This window comes from Ovis canadensis, chromosome 14 (assembly GCF_042477335.2).
Source record: "Ovis canadensis isolate MfBH-ARS-UI-01 breed Bighorn chromosome 14, ARS-UI_OviCan_v2, whole genome shotgun sequence".
NCBI lineage: Eukaryota > Metazoa > Chordata > Mammalia > Artiodactyla > Bovidae > Ovis > Ovis canadensis.
This window is the reverse complement of record NC_091258.1, coordinates 39506166-39529409: the sequence shown is the minus strand read 5'-3', so window position 1 is coordinate 39529409 and position 23244 is coordinate 39506166. Positions and strand designations below refer to the sequence as shown.

The window sequence follows — 23244 nt, the reverse complement described above, 5'->3', positions numbered from 1 at the left end:
ATCCTCTTAATTGAATACTTCCTATGTTGTAATGGTTGGCTAGGTTGAAGAACTAAAGGAAACTGTGAAGGAAGAATTTATGCCTTGGGTTTCACAATACCTGGTTATGAAGAGAGTCAGTATTGAGCCAAACTTTCACAGCCTGTATTCTAACTTCCTTGACACGCTGAAAAATCCTGAATTTAATAAGATGGTTCTGAATGAGACCTATAGAAACATCAAAGTAAGTGTTCTGGTGTTTCTTTTTTAATTTATTTTTTAATTGAAGGATAATTGCTTTACAGAATTTTGTTTTCTGTCAGACCTTTGTATTTCTTTTTACTACTGTTTTTAGTTTGGAAATATTTGATTGCACAGGTGGAATTAGGGGATATTGTTTTCTCCTGTATGTTGTATTTGTTACAGTATTTATGCAGGTTGCTTTAGGCATTGTTTCAAATACAGAACTAAGTTTTCATGAAGAATTTAGTCTTACAGACATACTCATTTTCGTCATTCTATACCATACCATCATTTATGTCTTAAATGCCAGATACCTCAAGATTCTTGAATGTTGTAAAATAGCCGTTTAAGATTCTCAGTTTCTTTTAAGGCCAAACGTTTCCTAATGGGCTAATGCTTGTTCTATAATATCTTAAGTATTTTTTTAGGAGGAATAATTTTTAAAGAAAACAGTGTGAACCAGCATATAGCTGAAAGCATTCTTGGCTGAATAACTTGGGATATTGGCTTAGGAACCAGCACTATATTTAAACCTGTGAATAGGAATTTTCCCTATTCTTGGTTACGCTGTAGTGCAAAAGAATTCCTGGCTCCTTTCTATTGCACAGCTGACTTTGTGCCATTCTGCTGTTGCTGTATGGAGTTAAGGAACATAACTAAATTCAGCCTTTGTCATTTGATAGCAGGGATTGTTGGGATATGAAAATCTCCACATGATTTGGATCAAAAGATTCTTTCTTTTAGACAAAAGTATAAATTTAAACTAATAGCCATAAAAGGTATTATGTAGGAAATGAATGTATGAGTGTATGCAAGACACTGGAGTGTTGGTTCTGTCTCCCTTAAGAAAGTTAAAAGTAGAGAATTGATGAAATGGATTAGGTCTTCTCGAAGTGTGTAAGCAATATTACAGTGTATTCCAGAAAGTAATCTCAGTTGTTTTCCAAAGATAATGCTAAAGATCACAACAGAGCACTGCAGTCTTCTTATACTCCTTAGTATGCCTGCTGTCTGGGAAGGACTTAAAAATCATAGCGGTAGTCTTTATTTGAATTGAATTTAGCTCTTCAAAATAGATTTGCAGTTGGGTCGCTGCTTCAAACTTAGCTAAAATTTTCAGTTTTAAAATACTTTGCTCTGGGACCATACGTGATACGTGGTGGTATTTCACATCAATATGATGTATTTTATATTTTTTACCTTCTGTAAAATTTAGTTTTGTAAATTTTTTTACTTTTTTTTAAATGTAAAGACGTTTGAAGGTAAAAATGTCACTGAACACAACAAAATATTGCAGTGATAACGTGGACAGTATTGGGGCATGTTCTCAGTATTGACGGCTTGTTTTTAATGTAGAATAATGGAATTCTTAAACATTTAGTTGAGAATTTTTTTTATAAGCTCATTTTCATGCCTTCTTTAATCCTACACTGTTTCAGGTACTCCTGACCTCTGATAAAGCTGCAGCCAATTTCTCCGATCGGTCTTTGCTGAAGAACTTGGGACATTGGCTAGGAATGATTACACTAGCTAAAAATAAACCCATCTTACACACTGTGAGTTTTAACCAAAGGCTCATGTAAAACTTGAGAATGTTCATACAGCATATTCTACCTAAAAATCGTGACGTTATTTGGGGCTTTTGTGACGGGGTGTCTGTGAAGGTTTGGCCCGTGTTTTGAATCCCTAATTGCATGCCCATGGCCTTAACAATGTTTAGCAAGATAAACAAAAGGTATGATTGTTACCCCTGGCTTTTCATAAGGTGAGGGTCAATTATTGATTCCAGTTTTGGGGATGAGTGTGGCAGAGTATAATTGGGGATGTTGAATAAGGAATTTTCTAATATATTCCCAGCATTTAAAAAATGTGTTTGTTTTTCTAGGACTTGGATGTAAAATCTTTGCTGCTAGAGGCTTATGTTAAAGGACAGCAAGAGTTGCTCTATGTAGTGCCCTTTGTTGCCAAAGTCTTAGAATCTAGCATTCGTAGTGTGGTGAGTAAATTTTAATATTTTATTGAAGACTGATTTGAGTCATCTAATGAGAGTTCGTTTGTTTTGGCACAAGGTCAAGAGGCTGTATCCTCAGTTCTTAGCAACGTAGAGCTAGATCAGTTAGTTTTCCTCAGGGAAGCTTGGGATTTCCAAATTGAGAGGCTCAGTAGTATACAGGACTCACTTTAATGGGTGGCTTTGGGTTTTGGTGTTTTTCTGAAATATGATTTGTGGGAAGGCTAGGGATTTTATTATGGCCACATGGGTGTGAGTGCTTAACTGTTTTAGATAATACATATTAAAGAGTGAGTTTGGAGCAAGCTTAACATAATGGTTTTCTTCAGGTTTTTAGGCCACCCAACCCCTGGACAATGGCTATTATGAATGTATTAGCTGAGCTACATCAGGAACATGACTTAAAGGTAAGTTTGTTGCTCTTTATCCTTAGGAACACTGTCTTCCTTTACATTATTAAAATTTACAGGAAAAAGGGTATTTAGTGGGGGGAGCACTATGATAAATGGGTGAGAATACTGTCTATTATTATGAAGCTGGATATTCATTTTTAATATTCTCATTGAATATTGGAATTACACAGTTAAACTTGAAGTTTGAAATTGAGGTCCTCTGTAAGAATCTTGCATTAGACATCAATGAGCTAAAACCTGGAAACCTCCTAAAGGATAAAGATCGCCTGAAGAACTTAGATGAGCAACTCTCTGCTCCAAAGAAAGATGTCAAGCAGCCAGAGGAGCTCCCTCCTATCACAACCACAAGTAAGTATGATAGTTAACCCTCTATCATTCTCTTCAGTGGTACATTCGCATGCATATAGCAAACTGTAATTTTCTATGTAATGTGGGGGTTGCAATTTTGTGTACTTTCTGGTGAGCCTTCTAAATTTTTAAGGAAATGTTAGTAATGTCTAGGCATTGTCTTAGTGTATCTGTCTGGTAATTCTGTCTGTGGTATTTGTAACTATTATCATTAATCAGTTGTTCCTCATATTCTCCTTCAGCCAGACTGTAACTTTGTTTGAGGTCTTAGAGAAAGAAGTGCATTGGCATGAAGACCTGTGTTATTCCTTAAATCTGGGGATGGCCAGATCGGCTCAACCCATTAGGCGAGTGGGTTATTTAACCTGCATTAAGAGGACTGGGAGCTTTAGGAGGTGTGGTTAGAATAAACCAGCTTTTCTTTTTTCTCAGCCCTCAAGAATCCCCAGGTAAAACTAGGAAACAGAATAGGTTGAAAATTGATATACATTATATATAGAATAATGGGACATGGTTTGGGCCAGCTAATGTGGCAAGACTCCTCAATTCATTCCTGTGCCCAGGTGCATGGCCAGTGACTGAGTTTCACATGCTTTGTTCAGATTGTGATAATTCAGGGTGGGAAAATGTGACTAATGCCACCCCTCCACCCCCATTCAGTCAGTTTAGTTAGATTAAAATCACATGATGCCCTGCTGATTTCATAGTAAAGTCAGGAAGTGTGCTTCTTTCATTAGCTTTTATTTTTTTCTCTACATTTAGCAACTTCTACAACACCAGCTACCAGTACCACCTGTACAGCCACCGTTCCACCACAGCCACAGTACAGTTACCATGACATCAATGTCTATTCCCTCGCAGGCCTGGCACCACACATTACTCTAAACCCAACAGTAAGTAAACTGTTACTTTGTGACAAGGTCAACTGGTTAACTTTCCCTTCCCTTTTTCACTTCCTTATCTGGATTCCTAAGTTGTATGTAGGCTTTTGTTGCAGAGAGTAAGAATTGCTATGTGTAGTATAAGTTCATCATGAATATTTTTTAAGTTTCTGTCTTTTCTTTCAGTAAATACCCGTAAATAGTCTTTCAAGTAAAGCAAAAGATTTCATGTAATATTTTTTAAATAAAATGCTTGCTATTTTGAAAATAATAGTTTTTGTAGAAAGCCTTTTTTTCTATTCTCTTGATTATTTTTGCATTTCCTCTTGGTACTAAAGAAGTTACTTTCTTTAGGAATACTCAAGCCACAAATTTTGACTAACCAGGGTAGTGTCTTTAAGCATCTTGTAATGAACAGTTTGCCCATTAAACTTGATGTGTAATCATGTATCACAAGATACAGTGACTATTGTGCTCTCTTTGGAGCCCAGCTTCTGATTTCTGAGCTTTTCGTTATTTAAAGTAGAAATTGGTAGTTCATGGTTAACTTGGAAGTAATTCAAAGACAGGGGTGTGATTACTGATAGAAATTTGGTTGTTTTATTTAAACAAATTGTTGAATTCCCTTTTCCTCCCTAGATTCCCTTGTTTCAGGCCCATCCACAGCTGAAGCAGTGTGTGCGCCAAGCAATCGAACGGGCCGTCCAGGAGCTGGTCCATCCGGTGGTGGATCGATCAATTAAGATTGCCATGACTACTTGTGAGCAAATAGTCAGGAAAGATTTTGCCCTGGATTCTGAGGAATCTCGAATGCGAATAGCAGCTCATCACATGATGCGGAACTTGACAGCTGGAATGGCCATGATTACTTGCAGGGAGCCTTTACTCATGAGTATATCAACCAACCTGAAAAACAGTTTTGCCTCAGCCCTTCGTGTAAGTTTACTATTTTCTTGTAGTATAAAACTCATTATTGCTTATCTGAAAAAGCTCATTTTCATGTAGTGAGCATTCCACGTACTCTAATAGTCACCATATGTGTTTGATGTCTTCCTCTTAGATTTGTCAGTTCTATGAGGTGGTGGTTATTTTTGTTTATTTTATCCTCAGCGGTGTTTGGCAAATAGTAGATACTCCAGATACTTACTGGTTTAAAGAAATGAAGGATTTTTTGAAAACTGGCTAGGTTAACACTCTTGATTCTGTTTACCATGAAGAATTTAGATTTAAAGCACTTTGGAGTAGGACAGTACAAAACAGTTTAAAGTGACTATGCAGGCGTGCACACATACATAAGCACATAGTCTCTTCAGATAACTCAGTTACTTATTTGGGGTCTCAAATGTCATGGTTAAAAATACCTTTGTTTACTGCTTTATTGCTTTCATAGTGTTCACCATCTTCGTAACAACCTGGTAAGATGTTTCAGTTGAGTAGTGTATCATCTTACAGATGAAGATGATTGTTAGATTTCTTCATGGTTACAGCTAATAAGTCATAAGTAGAGTTGGAACTTCTAAAATTAATTTGCCCAAACATTGCATTTGATATTATCCCATCTATCTGTTTTATCTACCCACAGAAAACTTTAAATTTTTTTCTGTCTCTTCTCCTCCCAATAGACTGCAAGCCCACAACAAAGGGAAATGATGGATCAGGCAGCTGCTCAGTTAGCTCAGGACAATTGTGAATTAGCTTGCTGTTTTATTCAGAAGACTGCAGTAGAAAAAGCAGGCCCTGAGATGGACAAGAGATTAGCAACTGTAAGTGTTTAGCATTTGCCTTTTAAGTATTTGCTTTTCCATTTAAGAAAGTGCCTCATAACAAGAACCTCAGTGATTTTTTTTGTTTGTTTGTTTGTTTGCAGGAATTTGAGCTGAGAAAACATGCTAGGCAAGAAGGGCGAAGGTATTGTGATCCTGTTGTGTTAACATACCAAGCTGAGCGGATGCCAGAGCAAATCAGGCTGAAAGTGAGACTTGGGGCTGTGTCTCTCTCTGCCCTGTCTTTGTTTTCTTTCTGAGGACTAGGATAGGGGTTAAATTCTGTTTCTGAGAAAGCATGTTATTTCTCTTAAAGGCTGCCTGTGGGGAAGACAAAGAAATAGCTTAGATGTATCCCCTACCCCTGTTGTTGAAGTGCTGCTGTTAAAAGTTCATATGCCTTCTAGTTTTTGTTTCTGAGCTTGGTCTTCCCTTCTGATACTTGAGTTTTTATTACTAGGTGCTTGTTGGTGAGAAGACAGTGTTGAGAAATCTTACCAATTTTACAGCTCCATTGGAGAACTGCACTGGCTGCATGGTCCTACTTGAGGCATTTGCCAGTGGAAAAGGTCTTTATAAATGAGGGTGACTCTGACAGGTCTCAGGGAAAATAGGAAACACTGAACTGTGTGTGTGCACATGCATGCCTGTTCAGTCATGTGTTAAATGTTGTAAAGACTCCTGTGTCCCTTCTCAAAACCCTGGTGCTTACTCCCATGCGAAGTTTCCACTTTGATAAAAAGGTTTCCCTCGATTGTGAAGAGGATCCTGTTAAAACAGGTTTTCTTCTTCCAAGGTTGGTGGTGTGGACCCAAAGCAGCTGGCTGTTTATGAAGAGTTTGCACGCAATGTGCCTGGCTTCTTGCCCACAAATGATTTAAGTCAGCCCACAGGATTTTTAGCCCAGCCTATGAAGGTAAGTACTTGTCTTGGATTAAATCAAGGAATTTACAGTTTAATTTGAATGTTTCTGTCAGTTAATCTGTCACTTGTTCCCAGGAGCTTAAGTTACAAGGAAAAAAAATTACCCACAGCTGTTGCATTATGGAGTGTAGCTCCCCTTTGTATCACATCAGCATGGCATTCAGGAATTTTTTTTTAATCCATGAGGTTGATTTAACCTTCATGTTTGACATAACTAAAGGAATTTACTTGGTGACCTCATGGTTTGCCCTGTTCTTTGTAAAAAGATTTTCTAAAAATTTGAAATGTTATAAAAGTTGAAAATGTGAGGGGGAAACATTTTCTTCTGAACCATTGGAACATAGGTGCTGTCCTTGATGTTCCAGTCACTCTTGTATCCTTTAGTCTGTATTTCCTACAAAGACATTCTATGTGACCATAGTAAAACCATTGAAATCAGAGTTAACACTAATATGTTAATATTATCTAATTCTTAGACCTCATTCAAGTTTTACAAAGTGTCCTAATATGGTCTTTTTATAGTAAAAGAATCTAAATCAGAATCATACACTTCAGAGAATTCCTTAGTGGTTCAGCGGATAGGATAGGACTCCTCACTGCCACTGCAGGGCCCCCGGGTTTTGTTTCCTGTCAGGGAACTAAGGTCTCACAAGCTTCGTTCCCCAACTCCAGCCCCCCAAAAAGAACTGCATTTCATTTACTTGGACATACTTAAAATTTTTCCCCCAAGTCAGTCTAGCCTAGCTCCTTTTCTCATCTTCCATGGCCTTGACACTTTGATTACAGGCCCATGGTTTAGTGGAATGACCTGATTTGGGTTTGTACAGTATGTTCTCATGAATAGATTCAGTTAGTACATGTTTGCTAGGAATAGCACAGAAATGATGCTGTGTTCTTATTCTCTTACGGAGTTTTAATAGTTGGACTGAATACTATATTTTCCATGGTTTGAATTACTTACTTTCATAGGCTGCAAAGAGATTATTAGATGCTACAAGGGGTGCTGCCCTCCGCCTATCATTGTTTATCATGTCATCTTTCATCACTTGTTTGTGTTGATGTTTGCAAAGCTTTCGACTATCAAGTAAAACCCCCACCCCACCCCAGTGCTTATTTTGCTCCGCCCCACCTAACAGCATCAAGAAGAAATAGTGCAGGAAGGGAAATGAAAGAGCCCTTCCATATTTTTGAGGAAAAGAAATTAAGGGTAGTAAACATAACCCAGTTTTAAATTACTGCCTGTGCCAGTGAAAATCTTTTAATTCCGCACCTCCCCACCCTTTTGGTTGTTTCCTCAAAACAGCAAGCTTGGGCAACAGATGATGTAGCTCAGATTTATGATAAGTGTATTACAGAACTGGAGCAGCATCTTCATGCTATCCCACCAACTTTGGCCATGAACCCCCAAGCTCAGGCCCTCAGAAGTCTTCTGGAGGTTGTAGTATTATCACGGAACTCTCGAGATGCCATTGCTGCTCTTGGATTGCTCCAGAAGGTTAGTGTTCTTAATCTGTTTGTTTTAGAAGACGCTAAGTTTGTAAACATCTGGTGATCTGTATCATTATCTACTTTATGGTTAAGATTTTAAAAAATTAACATAAAGCAGGTTCTGTTCTGTAGTAAGCTGGTGATTTTCTCCAGAATAGAGTGTTACAGATTTTAAAGTGGGAAGTCTTTCTTTTTTTCCCTATAAAGGTAAGATTTTCAGGAATTATGATTATTTAAGAAACTTTAAAAGATATTCCCTTAGGTTTTGAGGGACAGTTGATCTAAGTACTGGTTGGGGGGCAGAGTGTGGGGCCAGAATGGGTTTTGACTCTGCTGGGACAGTGAAGCCTTTTCTGACAGTGAGGAATGTAAAGTATAAACTGGAAGGAACTGGTAGAGGGTGTGTGTGAGGCAAGTGGAAAGGGTTTTGGTGTGTGGGGAGAGATTCTTTACTGAGGCCTTAGAAGATACATTGTACTTTGTATCGAGGTTTGGTTATTGACTTTGATTATTGGGCTGAGTATTGTCTTTTCCATGAATCTGAGTGAATGTTTTTTTTCCTTCAATAGGCTGTAGAGGGCTTACTGGATGCCACCAGTGGTGCTGATGCTGACCTCCTTCTTCGCTACAGAGAGTGTCACCTCTTGGTCTTGAAAGCTCTTCAAGATGGCCGGGCATATGGGTCTCCATGGTGTAACAAACAGATCACAAGGTCAGTCCCTGTCTTAGAAGAGTAATATTTATTCAACTGCCTTCCCACACACTACATGGCCCTGTTTATAAAATTCAAACATACGGAATTTCTAATTTTAAGTAGTGAGAATTATATGTCTTAAATGGAATGCTTTGTTTTTGAGACTTAGCGAAACTTTTAACACTGGGTTATTTGTTCTCCTTAGTGACTGGTTATTTTAAATCTTGGAAACTGATAAACTGATTTTCAGTTGGTACTCAAGGCATCCTTAATTTGGAATAAGTTAACATTGAATGAAGCAGGCCCTTTATTTCACTGATCCACAGTATGGGTGAGCCTTTATGAATAAAGGAATACTGACTTTCCTAGGTGCCTAATTGAGTGTCGGGATGAATACAAATATAATGTGGAGGCAGTGGAGTTGCTAATTCGCAATCATTTGGTCAATATGCAACAGTATGATCTTCACCTCGCTCAGGTATGGAGAGAATTAAGTGGGAAAGGAGACTGGTAGCTGGGAAGTGTGTTTCCGGTCGGTGCTGTCTTTCTTACATTGTGCTTTCTGTGTTGCCAGTCAATGGAGAATGGTTTAAACTACATGGCTGTGGCATTTGCTATGCAATTGGTAAAAATACTGCTGGTGGATGAAAGGAGTGTTGCCCACGTTACTGAGGCAGATCTGTTCCACACCATTGAAACCCTCATGAGGATTAATGCTCACTCCAGAGGCAATGCTCCTGAAGGGTGAGAAGGAAATGTTTTGGGGCTGTTGTGCATTCTGCAGTTTTAGAAATGAGTGTGTAGACTTACTAACGTTACCGTTACATAACAGCTTTACCTACAACATATGGTAAGCTTTGGTGAGGCCTAATATTGTCCCTTGAAATATGAAAGCTTAACTAACTGCTGCCAAGCCCTCTTGCTGCAGACCAGTACATACAGCACTAGGTTTGGTGTCAGAGTCCTCTGTTGAAGGCCTGGCTCAGCTGCTTAAAATCTGATTTTAGATAAGTTGACTTATCCTCCCTAAGCTTGTTTCTTATATAAAGTGGAAATAATATCTTGAATAGCTGTTGAGAATTAAGTAACACAAAGCATGCCACATAGTGGGCATGCAGTGAATAATTTTTTGACCACGGACATCAGCTCCATTTCATTGGGCGTTTTTTGGTCAAGAAGTGAGTGACTTAACTGAAGTCAGTCATTTTGCACATTTTGTCCTCATAGGTAAACAGATACAAAGAAAACTGAGGATAGTTTTGTTTAATTATGGGAATGGTAAATGATCATCACTCTTGTGGTTTCTATTAAATAAGCAGATTTCCAACTGTATGTCTTTGAAATCACAACCATGAGTAGACTGATTTTCATTCTGGATTTATTGTACTAGATTGCCCCAACTGATGGAAGTAGTGCGATCCAACTATGAAGCAATGATTGATCGTGCTCATGGAGGCCCTAACTTTATGATGCATTCTGGGATCTCTCAAGCCTCAGAGTATGATGATCCTCCAGGCCTGAGGGAGAAGGCAGAGTATCTTCTGAGGGAATGGGTGAATCTCTACCATTCAGCAGCAGCTGGTCGTGACAGTACCAAAGCTTTCTCTGCGTTTGTTGGACAGGTAGAGCTTTTGGAAAGAAAGGTGCTTTTTATTCAACATAAGTAGGGTGTGATGCCTCCATTATTAAAGCTCAGTATTATGTACCTGTGGTCAGTTACCTCCATACTCATGTAAACCAAAAATGCCTTCATCATTACTCAGTTAAATTGATACTGTTTATTTTCTCATCATTGGTCACTAAGCAGTAAAGTCAGCATTTGCTGTCCCCTTTAGTACTTTTTATCTGATTTCAGTAGTCACAGCTACAGAATACAGTGGACCAGATAATGAATAATAAAACTGCCAGATGTATATAGTAATTTTACCAGCTTGATTATCAGCAGTGATGAGATTATGGGCTAAGTAAAGTTCTGTAACAGCCCATGTTTAAAAGTAAAATAAGGAGTCCCCTGGTAGTCTTGTGGTTAGGATTTGGTGCTTTCACTTTGGTGTCTCGAGTTCAGTCCCTGGCTGGGAAACTGAGATCCTGCAAGCTGCGAGACACAGCCAAAAAACCAAAAAAATAGAAAATTGAAAATATAACAGAAAAACTTAAGTATTTAAATGGTAGTGCTTTTTATCTTTCTAAATTAATTAGCTTAGCTATCTCCTAAAATAGCTTATTTCTGCATTTTGACCATTGCATTTCTTCAAACTGAGACCAAAACTTAGGTGTGCCACCAAAGAAAGATACAAATTAACTTTCATTTGAATGACAAATGAATATGGAAGAGCTGGTTTGAATTTTAGAAGTTGTTAGGAATTGGATTTACTTTTCAAGATGATTTTTTTTTTAGTTACATCATAATAAGTTTCTCCCTTAAAAGAATCCAAGGAATTATCAAACATACCCTATTGAAAAGCTGCTACTGCATACTTAAGAGTTTGATTTCCAATTTGGATGGAGGAATTTCAAATCAATTGGTTTTTGTGATCATTGATATTTCATGGGTATGGATGTGGCACCTGTCTCGGCTCTTCCTCTTGGCTTATTTGCTCTTGTTTCTTCTCTTCATTTGAAAAAGATAATATATTTTTCTGTGCTTTTGAATCTTTTTGAGAATTCCTTTCTCCTCTTATGCTCCCTCTTGATCATAGCAGTCTGTCCTCATTTCTTCTCCCCACTTAGTTTTTTAGATTTTATTGTACAGAAGTCCCTTTGCAGGCCATCTGTTTTGCCTAGGGTATTATTAACATCAGTTCAGCTGTGTTAATTACTTATCAAGGGACAGTTAACTTGACCATTATCTTGGAAACTTTTTAAAACAAGTTTTCATTCTGGGCTTGGTTTCATTGCTTAGTAAGCACTGACCTCCCTCTGCAGCCTTAATGTTTTTTACACTGTCTTCTTTTTCTTCTTGTACTAGCCAAATAACTTCTCTGCTTAACTTCCAGATTATGTCGTAAAATTTGGACTTATCCTTTCTTTTAAATAAACTTACCCTTTTCACTTTATCTTAATTTACATTAAAATAGCTGGGTATGATCTGTGAGCATTTTAATTTGGTACCTACTTATTGTATAAATTATTACTTGATTTTCCTAGTACAACTAGTTGGAGTTTCAAAAATTTTGTTGTTTTTGGTTAAGTCAGATGGAAGAAATTATCTTAAATTTTGTGAGGAAATAAAGTATATGTAACTTAATCTCTTACTTGGGGGAAATACACATTGACCATAATGTCTTAATATGACTTAATGGGTTACTAAAAAGGTGGTTTAACTTGCATAGTTAACTTTTGAAATTATTGGCTATGGACTGCTTGTTTAAAACTGCCCTGTTATTATCTTCTTTCTCATTTTCCATCAGAATTGATGGAATTCTGTCATGGGTTCTACTGTTTTACAAAGTAACAGAAATGTGACAATAGGATTAAATGAGAGAATACTTCTTGGCATGAAAATTAAACGTTTATTCATGTGTGTTATCTCATCCTGCCTTCTAATGTTTTTGTTCCTTGGTAGATGCACCAGCAAGGAATCCTGAAGACTGATGACCTCATAACAAGGTTCTTTCGTCTGTGTACTGAAATGTGTGTTGAAATCAGTTACCGTGCTCAGGCAGAGCAGCAGCACAATCCTGCTGCTAATCCCACCATGATCCGAGCCAAGTGCTATCACAACCTGGATGCCTTTGTCCGACTCATTGCACTGCTAGTAAAGCACTCAGGGGAGGCCACCAACACTGTCACAAAGATTAATCTGCTGAATAAGGTCTGAAATCCTTTCTTGCCTTAGACTTTTGCACACTTGAAGTCTGCATCAGTGGTTCTCAACCCTACAGGGCCCTCAAAACATTTTGTAATATCCCACTTTCTGTCCAGAAATTAAATTCATAGATAATAAGTAAACATAACCACCGAATTTTAGAAGAGTATGGTGCCTTAACTGAAAGACACCCTCTCTCAAAACAAAAAGGTATATGGTATTTTCAGTGTGTTACTGTTTGGTAATGACTACATTAGAAGAGACTTAGGGTAGTATAAGATTTGCCCCCAAGTACAGAGTTAACTGTGAATGGGATGGCTAGACATCTCCATTGATAACATAAGATTGACAACTCAGATATCATGAGTGACATTGCAGTTGTCTTTGATTTTCTGAAAAGGAACAGAGTTTTTCTTTGATTTCTGCAGTGGAATTCCTGGTAATTTGAATTTTAAGATAGTACAAAAATGAACTTAGACTTTGGTCTTGGGTAGTTACAAATGGGTTTCACGTCCCCTGCTCTTCAGTGGTGAAATCAAGTGGAGTGCAGGATAGTTCTGCAATGTTTCTGCAACCTAACAGCATATCTGACCTCCCATCTCCTAAATGCCAAGAGAAGTATACATCATTTGCCTCCTGTAAGCTTTATAAGTGAAAGTGAAAGTGAAGTCGCTCAGTCGTGTCCGACTCTTTGCGACCCGTGGACTGTACCCCACCAAGCTCCTCCGTCCATGGGATTCTCCAGGCAAGAATACTGGATTGGGTTGCCATTTCCTTCTCCAATGTCAGACCAGAAAAATTAGGTTGGTTGTGTAAACAGGATAAAATATGTACCATGCTGACTTCTAGAGCTTTAGAAAAATTTGTGGAGTGTACATGTCTGGTCCATGGTTATGGAAATTCAGAGAAAACATATAAAAGTACAGGGCAAATCAAACCAATGTGTGGTCCCTTTGGCTACCAGTATATAATTTTCTATTTACTTCCATGTGAGGCATAAGAATGAAAGGTGTGAAGCATGACTAGAGATTGGTAAATGAACTGTCTTCATGACTTACATGCTGTATAATCTATGTGCTCTATAGGTCCTCGGTATAGTAGTGGGAGTTCTCCTACAGGATCATGATGTTCGGCAAAGTGAATTTCAACAACTTCCCTACCATCGAATTTTTATCATGCTGCTCTTGGAACTCAATGCACCTGAGCATGTGTTGGAAACCATTAATTTCCAGACACTTACAGCTTTCTGGTGAGTTATTGTCAAGGATTGCTGTTTTAGTGTCATAAAATTTGAGAAGAACTCTGGGTTAGAAGCATGTTGATTCACCATGCAGCTTGCATATTGTCTACTTCTAGTCTTTTTTTTTTTTTTTTAAACTTTAAGTTGGATTGTGCTTCTGACTAAGGTTTTCTTCTTTCAGCAACACATTCCACATTTTGAGGCCTACCAAAGCTCCTGGCTTTGTGTATGCTTGGCTTGAACTGATCTCCCATCGGATATTTATTGCAAGAATGCTGGCACACACGCCACAGCAGAAGGTGTGGCTGCAGTTTATCTCCTACAGATGAAGACTGTAACTACCTGGGACTTATTAGCACTCTTAGTCATTCAGTGGTCACTGTACTTCTCAGGCTTAGTTGGGAGTCCTTACATTTAATGTAGAGTCAGGTCATGGGAGAGGCATAACAGGTACTTGACCTGAAAGCCATTCCTCAATGATTAGCGTATGGCTTCTCCAAGTTGTCATGAGTCACCTTATGTCGGCCTTGTAAGGGATTTTCCAAAAAATGTTGAGACCCTAAAGCTCCTCTGTAGACAGTTCTATAAAACTTGAGTAATGGAACTCGGGAACCTGCCACTTTTACAAGTTCTTACTCTAAATACTAAAGACTCATACATTCAGGGTTGAGGACCACTGGTCTCTACTATATTTGAAGAATTAAGATAAAATTTGAGATGAGTTTTTCATATAATTGTGAATAAACACAGTTATATGATAACGTTTCTCTCTCATCTTGCAATTAAATGGCAGATGAGTCTAAGGAAGTACCTTTGATTGACCCTTCAGAAGACAAATGTGACTGCTATGTGTTTGGTTAAAAAAAAAGGTGAAATAATCCTTAAATGGATTTGGTATTTGGTGAATAAGTGCGTTCCAGGAGGAAGAACAATACTGAATAAAATCTACCCAAAGTGCACATAATTGGTATAACTGGAATATGGTAAGCAGGCCAAATTTGGGTGAAAATAAAGGATTCATGTTGTAAATTGAATGAGGTTATTTGCTAAGAGTTGAGGAATTGAACGTGGGAAAAATAAATAGTTGAGATCCAGGACTTGAAGAAATTAAGAAAACATGTGAGTTTCTTAGTTGGCTGGGTGATTTGTGTTCTGGCTGAAACATCCTTCCCCTATTTGGTGCAGGCAGAAGGACCTATATATCCTGGAATTTCTGGAGCCAGTTTGTTTCAAATATCATTTCCCATTATCTGCATTATTTTGCTTACTCCTTTTTCATGCCAGTCAGTCTTTAAGAGAGGTTTATGAAGAAAATAATAGTCACAGTGTAGTTGCTTGGGCAACCTTTTTGGTGGCAGGACAGCAGCTGAGTGTAATTATGACCCATATGTTTCTTTCTTTCAGGGATGGCCTATGTATGCACAGTTACTGATTGATTTATTCAAATATTTAGCGCCTTTCCTTAGAAATGTGGAACTCACCAAACCTATGCAAATCCTCTACAAGGTAATTAATTTGAAGTTGTAAAATTAGAATAATTAAAACCTAACACTCAAAGCAGTTTAAAACACTTGAAAAATACTTCAGCTGGCAGTATATGAGGGCTAATTTTGGTTTTATTAAGCTTTTAAAGTATAACACATATTCAGAAAAGTGCAAAAGTTGAACATAATTTGTATAACCAGTGCTTGATGTTCATATATCATTGTGTGCACCAGTTAACTCTTCCAGAATCGCATTAGACTGTTTCTCCCCATACTTAACATACTTGAAATTGTCTGTTTTTCAGTTTAGTCATTTTGGCAGTTGCGCAGAAGGATCTCATTGTGGATTTAATTTGCATTTCCTTGATTTCTTAATAAGATTTTTGTGTGTAGATTGGCCAGTTGGGTATCCGCCTTTGATGATGTACCTCTTCCATCCTTCTGCTCATATCCCTTTGGGATTATCTGGGTTTTTCTTCTTTTTTAGGATTCTTATGTATTCTGGATGTAAGCCATTTGATGATGTATATTCAGACATCTCCTATTCCTGTAGCTTGCCTTTTCACTCCCTTAAAAGTAATGTGTTTTTTGAGGGATGGATGCTTTAAATTCAGTGTAGTCAAACTGACCAGTTGATTTAGTACCTGTATGATCTAGTTGACTGTGTATGGGCATCTCTCTAGTTTATCTGTTGATCTGTTCTTAGCCCAGGATCAAAAGGTCTTAATGGTAAGACTTACTGTAAAGGTAGAGTAATCAGGTAGAGCAAAATCTTGTTCAACTTTGCTTTCTTGTACTCTATTTTGGCTATTCTGTATCATTTGCAGTCCCATAAAACTTTGCAATTAGCTTCACTTGTAACACTTCCTGGGATTTAGATTGAGATTTCACAGAATATGTAGATCAACTTGGAGAAAATAGATGCCTTAATAATATGGAACCTTTCAACCCATGTGTATCTCCATTTAGTTGTTAGGTCTTTAATTTTACTTTCCTTAGACTTATTCCCAGATATTGATGTTTTTGTGAAGTTGTATAATGTTTTTATAAATCTGTAGTTTTGTAGGTACCATTTTCTGGTTAAGGAAATGCCCTTTTAATCATAATTTACTGATAGTTTTAAAAATCATTAAAATGAGTATTGAATTTTATTGGATGCTTTCTTGAACCCAGGGTCATGTGTTTTTTTGTGAATGTTATTAGTCCATTAATTTTCAGATTGTTAAACTGCCATTGCATTCAGTTGTGGATCATTTGGTTGTGATGTATCACTGATTTCCATTTTGACTTTAGGATTTTTTTTTTAGTTTTCATGTCATCTTGGGATCAAAGTTATGCTACTTTTATTGAAGGGGTTGGAAAATAATCTTTTTGTATTAAGACTGAATAGTATTAATTTTTCCTTAAATATTTGTAAGGATTTAGTAGTAAAGCCAGCCCTAGAGTTTCTTTGAGGAAAGAGTTTTAACAAATATTTAACTTCTTTATTATAAAGGGCTATTCAGATTTTCTTTTTTGTTTGGGTTTTGGTAAGTTGTATTTTTTATAAACTCTGGGTACCTAGTTTTGCCTTTTTTCCCCTCCCTTCAGTTATATTTATAATAGTAAAAATGTTACTCTTGTTTTCTTACTTAATGTGGAAACAGCCAATGTTTTTCTTGTTTTTGAAAAATAGGGCACTTTAAGGGTGCTGCTAGTTCTTTTGCATGATTTTCCCGAGTTCCTTTGTGATTACCATTATGGATTCTGTGACGTGATCCCACCTAATTGTATCCAGCTAAGAAATCTGATCCTGAGTGCCTTCCCAAGAAACATGAGGCTCCCAGACCCATTCACTCCTAATCTGAAGGTAAAGTTCTAAATAGTTTAAGGAAAAGAAAGTTGTATGTTAGTATTTTAATCCTTTCTCTGCTAAGAGAGGTATATGCTGCCCCCAGCACACACATACCTACAAGTTACCTGTTACAGAACGATGCTCTTTGGGGGGAAGCAGTTATGTTATTAAACCTGATAAAGTATGAGACTGCTGCTGGATATTGGTTCACAGTATTTGTCTAGTTGCTGTTTTCAGTTTTGATGTTAAATTCAGCTGTATTTACAGAACCTCCACCTAGGTATTGGGCCAGTCATTTGTTGGGTGGCCCTAGCGGCACAGCACTGCAGAATAGACACTAGTAATGCCACATTTCATAGGTGTGTGCTTGCATTTTGTTTAAACTGTCAAAAGAAAAGTGAGAAGGGACTGTTTTTAAGATCATACCACCCTTACATGGCTACTGTAATTTTTATGTATTTTTTACTCTTCTGTCACGTGGAAATTTTTTTTTTACAGTAGAGAATATGGTGTCTTACTTTGCTGAGATATCTTTTCAAAGAGTAGGGCTCTTGGTGAGCAAAGAATCTCATTCTGTATTTTAAACTAGATTTCTACAAAAGATACCTATTGTGCCTTATTGTAAGAAGGATAAAATAGTATAGAATGAGAAGTTACTATCATTTTGTATATAGGTACCTTTGAGTAATCTATTTCTTCTAATTAATAACACTTTGCTGTGTAACAGAAATTAACACATTATAAATTGCTGTATTTCAATAAAATGTTTTTAAATGATTGAATACTCTTCAAGACAAAATTTTATATAAACAACTTTCTAACATAGAGACAGTTTGCTATTAAGGCCCTACAAATGCTTCTGATTGTGATTCTTGTATTTGTTTGTGGCAGGTGGATATGTTGAGTGAAATTAACATCGCTCCCCGGATTCTCACCAATTTTACTGGAGTGATGCCACCTCAGTTCAAAAAGGATTTGGATTCCTATCTTAAAACTCGATCACCCGTCACTTTCCTGTCTGATCTGCGCAGCAACCTACAGGTTAATTGGTTTGACTGAAATTCTTAGTTGTGTCTTTCATAGAAAATACTTTATATGCATAGTTAGTCCTATGCATGGTCTCATTTCAGCCTGCTTTAAAGGTTAAAGCACATTGTCATTTTTAATGGTTGGATGAGATTATATTATACATTTTAGCATAAGTGCATATATTTATCTTATACATCTATAGCATAATCTTGGAAGAGGCAGCCAGGGAATGGACTGGTTTTCTGTAAGACTAGATTGCTGATAATCGCTCTCATACTCTAATAAGACTCTTCTAAAATGGATTCTGATTCAGTTTGCTGTATAGAAAATGATTGACGCTGTATTATTTTTTCAGTCTTCCCATACCAAGAAACCACATCTTTTTTCCCCTCTTCAGTTTTTTTTTAAATAAGTGAGATAATGCATATTTTGACTTTATAAACTTTATTTTTGTGCTGGTAACTGTTTAAGCTTTGGTTTCCCAAGGGAAATCATATCTCTTTTATTGACGTACTCTCCTTGAGCATCTGTGTATTTGTTACATAACCATACAAAATCAAAGCAAATTTCTAAAATTTAAGTCACACAGAATATTGGGAGCAGTTCAGCTTTTCTCTGAAAGTCATAAAAAGGATTCTTAGAACTATCGGTGCCAGTAAGTCAGGAGCTTTCTGTTTTGTTCACTTAGGTATCCAATGAGCCTGGTAATCGCTACAACCTCCAGCTCATTAATGCACTGGTGCTCTATGTAGGGACTCAGGCCATTGCACACATCCACAACAAGGGCAGCACACCTTCGATGAGCACCATCACGCACTCAGCTCACATGGACATCTTCCAGAACCTGGCTGTGGATTTGGACACTGAAGGTGAGTGGAGCCAGCCAGTTCTCAGAGTCAAGTTTCCTGTGTATTTGGTCATAGTCTGGTCCTAAAAATACTTTAAGCCACAATAGAGAATTTTCTGTCAATATGATTATAGGTTTGGCTGATTATTTTAATTTAGTAGTATCTGTTCAATGCAGAAAACACAGAAAAGCATAAAGGGGGTAAAAAACCATCCATAATCCTTACCACATCAGTTAATATTTCAGTATATACGAGTGTATTGTTATTTTTTTTTTAGTGTGAAAATAAACATTCTTTTTTACTAGCCTCTCTTTAAATATAGGCTCACTTGTTTTGCTAGCCTGCTTTTTATTCCAGCGTTATTGGTGCCTCTTTGCCAGGCAGTATGTTACATATTCCATGTGTAAAGAAAGATTAATGAATAGGACTCCCCCTATCTGCTTTGCAAAATGTTCACATTATAATTTCTGGTGCAGGCTGTATCTCGCTTGCTTGAACTACATCTTGTGGTGTTCTGTATTCATTTTAATAGAGACCCACGTAGGTGGTGACCATCTATACAGTCCTGCTTGTCTTGGCTTTTTAACTCCACTATGGATCCTTGAGAGGCTAATTTTAAGTATATACTACTTGCATATTTGTGGTTGGGGGGAGGGTCTGAGATAGCTTAAAAATAAAAGATTTAACACAGGTGAATACCACTGCATCCAGAGCCCAACAGCAAAAAAAGAGGGTAGTCTCCAAGGCAGTGTTGAAGCTGTGAGTAATACCAAGCAGACACAGACAACCAAATCCAGTTAAGATGATGCCAGTTTCAAAGTAGAGACTGGGAACCCTTGGTGGGTTATCCCCAAGGTAAAGGTTATCCCTTTACCAAGGTATAAGGTTATCCCTTATAGAGGGACTGTGAGGTCAAAACTATTTTCATAATGAAACATTTGCTTTTTTTCACTCACTCATTTTGTTACTAGTGTACAGTGAAGGTTTCCAGAGGCTACATGAATGAAATACCATACTGGAACAGACTGAACAAAAGGGCAGAAATGAGAATCCAGCAGAATGTAAAACATTGACACTCTATAATAATAAAGTTTTTTGGGGAGAAATACTTAAATTTTTTATTTACATGTTAATATGCAATAGTTCTCAAAATAGTTTTCAACTAAAAAAATTTTTAATGTGGAAAATAGTGAAGTAAAACCCACAGAAATGAAAACTCTTTGGGGGTCCAAGTCCCACTGGTTGAAACTAAAGGATAACATGAGAGCCTTTATCAGAAATCCAGACCCTAGCCAGTCAGAATGATTCCGCCTTTGAAGAACAAATTCTCGCTAAGCTGTCTTAATTTCTAGGTCGGTATCTCTTCTTGAATGCAATTGCAAATCAGCTGCGGTACCCAAACAGCCACACTCACTACTTCAGCTGTACCATGCTGTACCTTTTTGCAGAGGCCAACACTGAAGCTATTCAAGAACAGATCACAAGGTAAGACAGAAGTCTGTTTTTTGGAGTTTCTAAATGGAATCTCTTCCCTTTTATTATGAATTCTGAGCGTTTTTCCTATGCATTCCATGTTCACTGAGTATCTGTGTTAAATAATTGCGTGTTCAGGCATGTCTGATTCTTTGAGACCCTATCTGTAGCCCACTAGGCTGCTTTGTCCAGACAATAACACTGGACAAATACTGGGATTCTCCAGACAAGAATACTGGAGTGGATAGCCTTTCCTTCTCCAGGAGATCTTCCCAACCCAAGAATGGAACCCACATCTCTTGCATCTGCACAGGCAGGCAGATTCTTCACAGTTGAACCACCTGAGAAGCCCATGTGTTAAATAGTTGTGAACAAAAGGACTTTGTTCCTGCCCTCCTGAAAATTAGTCTGATGGGCACCAAAAAAAAAAAAAACCCACACACACAAACAGAATTACTAATCATTGTTGAAACCAAAAAGTAGTTTTCAACACAAGGTACCATTATTTTTATGGATTAGGGATTTTTCTCAAGTGTTGTTGTCAGCATATTTAACCTGAGTCCTGAAGCATCAGGCCTTTCAAAGTTCATGTTGAAGAGCTTAAACTTGTCTTTATTACCTGTAGGTTGTAAGGTTTTAAGCAGGAGAAATAACAGGATCATACTTGTGTTTTACTAACAATAGTTAGGCATCTATTGCAGATTGCTTGGACTATGCCATAGCATTTGCAGATTAGGAAATGGGTACATCCTAGTTAGAGAGATACAGGCAAACTTAAAGCACTGGACTAGACTTGTTAAACCTACCCCTTCACCTATTATTAGCTTCTAGGTATTAATATTCCTTAGTTTTATATACTAAAAATTAGTTAGTATTTTATTATTAGATGTTCAGATGATAAAAGTCCTTTTAGTGATTATATATAAAGCATCAGTGAACATCCTTGTACTCACGTATTTGTTCCTGTGCTTTATTACGTCTTTAGGATAAATTTAGAAGTACAGTTGGTTAGGTCAAAGGATGTGAATATTTAAGCCAATACTGACTGCCATTCAGAAGAATCATCACCCCCAGTTTACATGTGTACTAGTAGTATTAACTTTCTTATTTGAGTATGTATTAAGTGATTATCTTCTCTGTGCCATGTAATCTGTTATCTATTTACCTTAGTGTTCTAGGCTCAGTAACGGGAAGAGGTGGGGTTCAAACCTAATTCTAGGATCTATTTATGCTAACTATTCTGTATATCCACCTTCCTTTTCTAAAGCTAATGGAGAAGTGGTCATGATCTGGTGTTTTCCTGTGCATTGATCAACTTTTTCTTCCATTCTCCAGGGTTCTTTTGGAACGGTTGATTGTAAATAGGCCACATCCTTGGGGTCTTCTTATTACCTTCATTGAGCTGATTAAAAATCCAGCATTTAAATTCTGGAACCATGAATTTGTACACTGTGCCCCAGAAATTGAAAAGTGAGTCAAAAGTAATTCTTTTCATTGTTTCAGTCTTAAGACAGGAGAAATAATCATTTGATGGCTTCAGCTTGGGTGGGTAATTAAGAAGGGAGTAGTAGCCAAAATTAGTAAGACACAAGGTTTCATCACGCCTGAATTTTTCTCACTAGCTTGTACTTGTCTTCATTCTTCAGGTTATTCCAGTCCGTCGCACAGTGCTGCATGGGACAAAAGCAGGCTCAGCAAGTAATGGAAGGGACAGGTGCCAGTTAGATGGAACCACATCTCTGTTGTAAATGTGTCTGCCTGGAGGTCCCACTGTACCAAGTTCATAAACTGGCTGAAGATCCTTTCAGCTCTTCCTGACTTTCCCGGCCCTTTGGTTCTTGGGTATCTGCCCCAATTACTGTTTGGGTCAGCTACCTGTCTATGTGGACACGTTCCAAAGTTTAAATGCATTTTTTTGACTCTTGGCCAAAATTTAGAAGATGCTGTGAATATCATTTTGAACTTGTGTAAATATATGAAAGAGAAAACCTTTGTCTGAAACTTCTTGGGTTTGTGCAAAATGTGTTCAAGGCAAGTAGGTAAACTGGTACCTGCCCAATTTATAATGGAAGGAGCTGCTGATGCCATGCACTTGTCTGGGGGTGGAGTGGGGGTGGGGCACAGCACCATTTCTTCTGACATTCCAGGTGTCCCAAAGAATAGCAAGAAAGCCAGTTTAAATATTGTGTAACTTTAAAAAAAAATACACGGACAGGGACCTTGAAAATCACCCAGTTGTTTTTAAAAAATGTGGATGTGTAGAATCTGATATGCTAGGAACATGTGCAGAGTTCACATTTGAGATCCCATGGGTTTTTTATTTTACCTCTTCCCCACATCTACAGCTTGCTGCTGGGAAAGCATCATTTTCTCTTTCCTGCTGGAGAACACACCCTCTTGGGCCCTGTGAGACACTTTTTATAAAGGGAAGCCAAAACAGGCCTAAAGCTCCCCCATCTCTCATTACAGAAATTGTGCAGAAAGGAGCCAAATAGTATGAATTGCCCTTCCCCATTATCCCAATGAATGGCCATATAGGCTGAGTTCAACAACCAAGTCAAAAGGACCAATACAGCCCCTTTTGTAAGGATTTTGAATGTTTTGTAAGTGTATTGGTCCATGTGTTGTATTTTGTAGCCTTTCTAGTTCCTGGACTTTAGCCTCCCTACTTCTTGTATGTGTATGCATACTGTAGTCAAACATTAAAGTTATGACACACACGAGTCCACTGTGCCTTTCTCAGTAGCAGCCAGTGCTGGTGGTGAGGAGGAAAGTGGACCACCC

The 23244-nt window shown here is 37.6% G+C and overlaps 1 protein-coding gene and 1 non-coding gene across 9 annotated transcripts in view; both read left to right on the top strand.

Moving 5' to 3' along the window:
• The window catches only part of CNOT1 (CCR4-NOT transcription complex subunit 1), an 83784-nt gene extending 61323 nt beyond the window's left edge, over positions 1-22461 (top strand). For 4 of the 8 annotated variants that reach the window (XM_069552923.1, XM_069552921.1, XM_069552922.1 and 1 more), the window contains exons 25-49: positions 44-223; positions 1662-1778; positions 2108-2218; positions 2563-2640; positions 2817-2994; positions 3757-3887; positions 4515-4811; positions 5498-5638; positions 5743-5847; positions 6435-6554; positions 7866-8057; positions 8620-8762; positions 9114-9222; positions 9319-9488; positions 10135-10366; positions 12310-12558; positions 13638-13801; positions 13974-14091; positions 15197-15298; positions 16952-17125; positions 18002-18151; positions 18828-19008; positions 20340-20472; positions 21796-21930; positions 22107-22461. In XM_069552923.1, the coding sequence (XP_069409024.1) occupies positions 44-223; positions 1662-1778; positions 2108-2218; positions 2563-2640; positions 2817-2994; positions 3757-3887; positions 4515-4811; positions 5498-5638; positions 5743-5847; positions 6435-6554; positions 7866-8057; positions 8620-8762; positions 9114-9222; positions 9319-9488; positions 10135-10366; positions 12310-12558; positions 13638-13801; positions 13974-14091; positions 15197-15298; positions 16952-17125; positions 18002-18151; positions 18828-19008; positions 20340-20472; positions 21796-21930; positions 22107-22185 (3789 nt within the window). In that variant the 3' untranslated portion in view covers positions 22186-22461. Of the gene's footprint in view, positions 1-43; positions 224-1661; positions 1779-2107; positions 2219-2562; positions 2641-2816; positions 2995-3756; positions 3888-4514; positions 4812-5497; positions 5639-5742; positions 5848-6434; positions 6555-7865; positions 8058-8619; positions 8763-9113; positions 9223-9318; positions 9489-10134; positions 10388-12309; positions 12559-13637; positions 13802-13973; positions 14092-15196; positions 15299-16951; positions 17126-18001; positions 18152-18827; positions 19009-20339; positions 20473-21795; positions 21931-22106 lie in introns of all 8 variants that reach the window. The other 4 variants (XM_069552919.1, XM_069552917.1, XM_069552918.1 and 1 more) reach the window with 1 other exon arrangement.
• On the top strand, positions 740-878 carry LOC138419840 (small nucleolar RNA SNORA46). The gene has a single exon (XR_011249097.1). It is a non-coding gene; the product is annotated as a small nucleolar RNA SNORA46 (small nucleolar RNA).
• Positions 22462-23244: the final 783 nt, after the last annotated feature.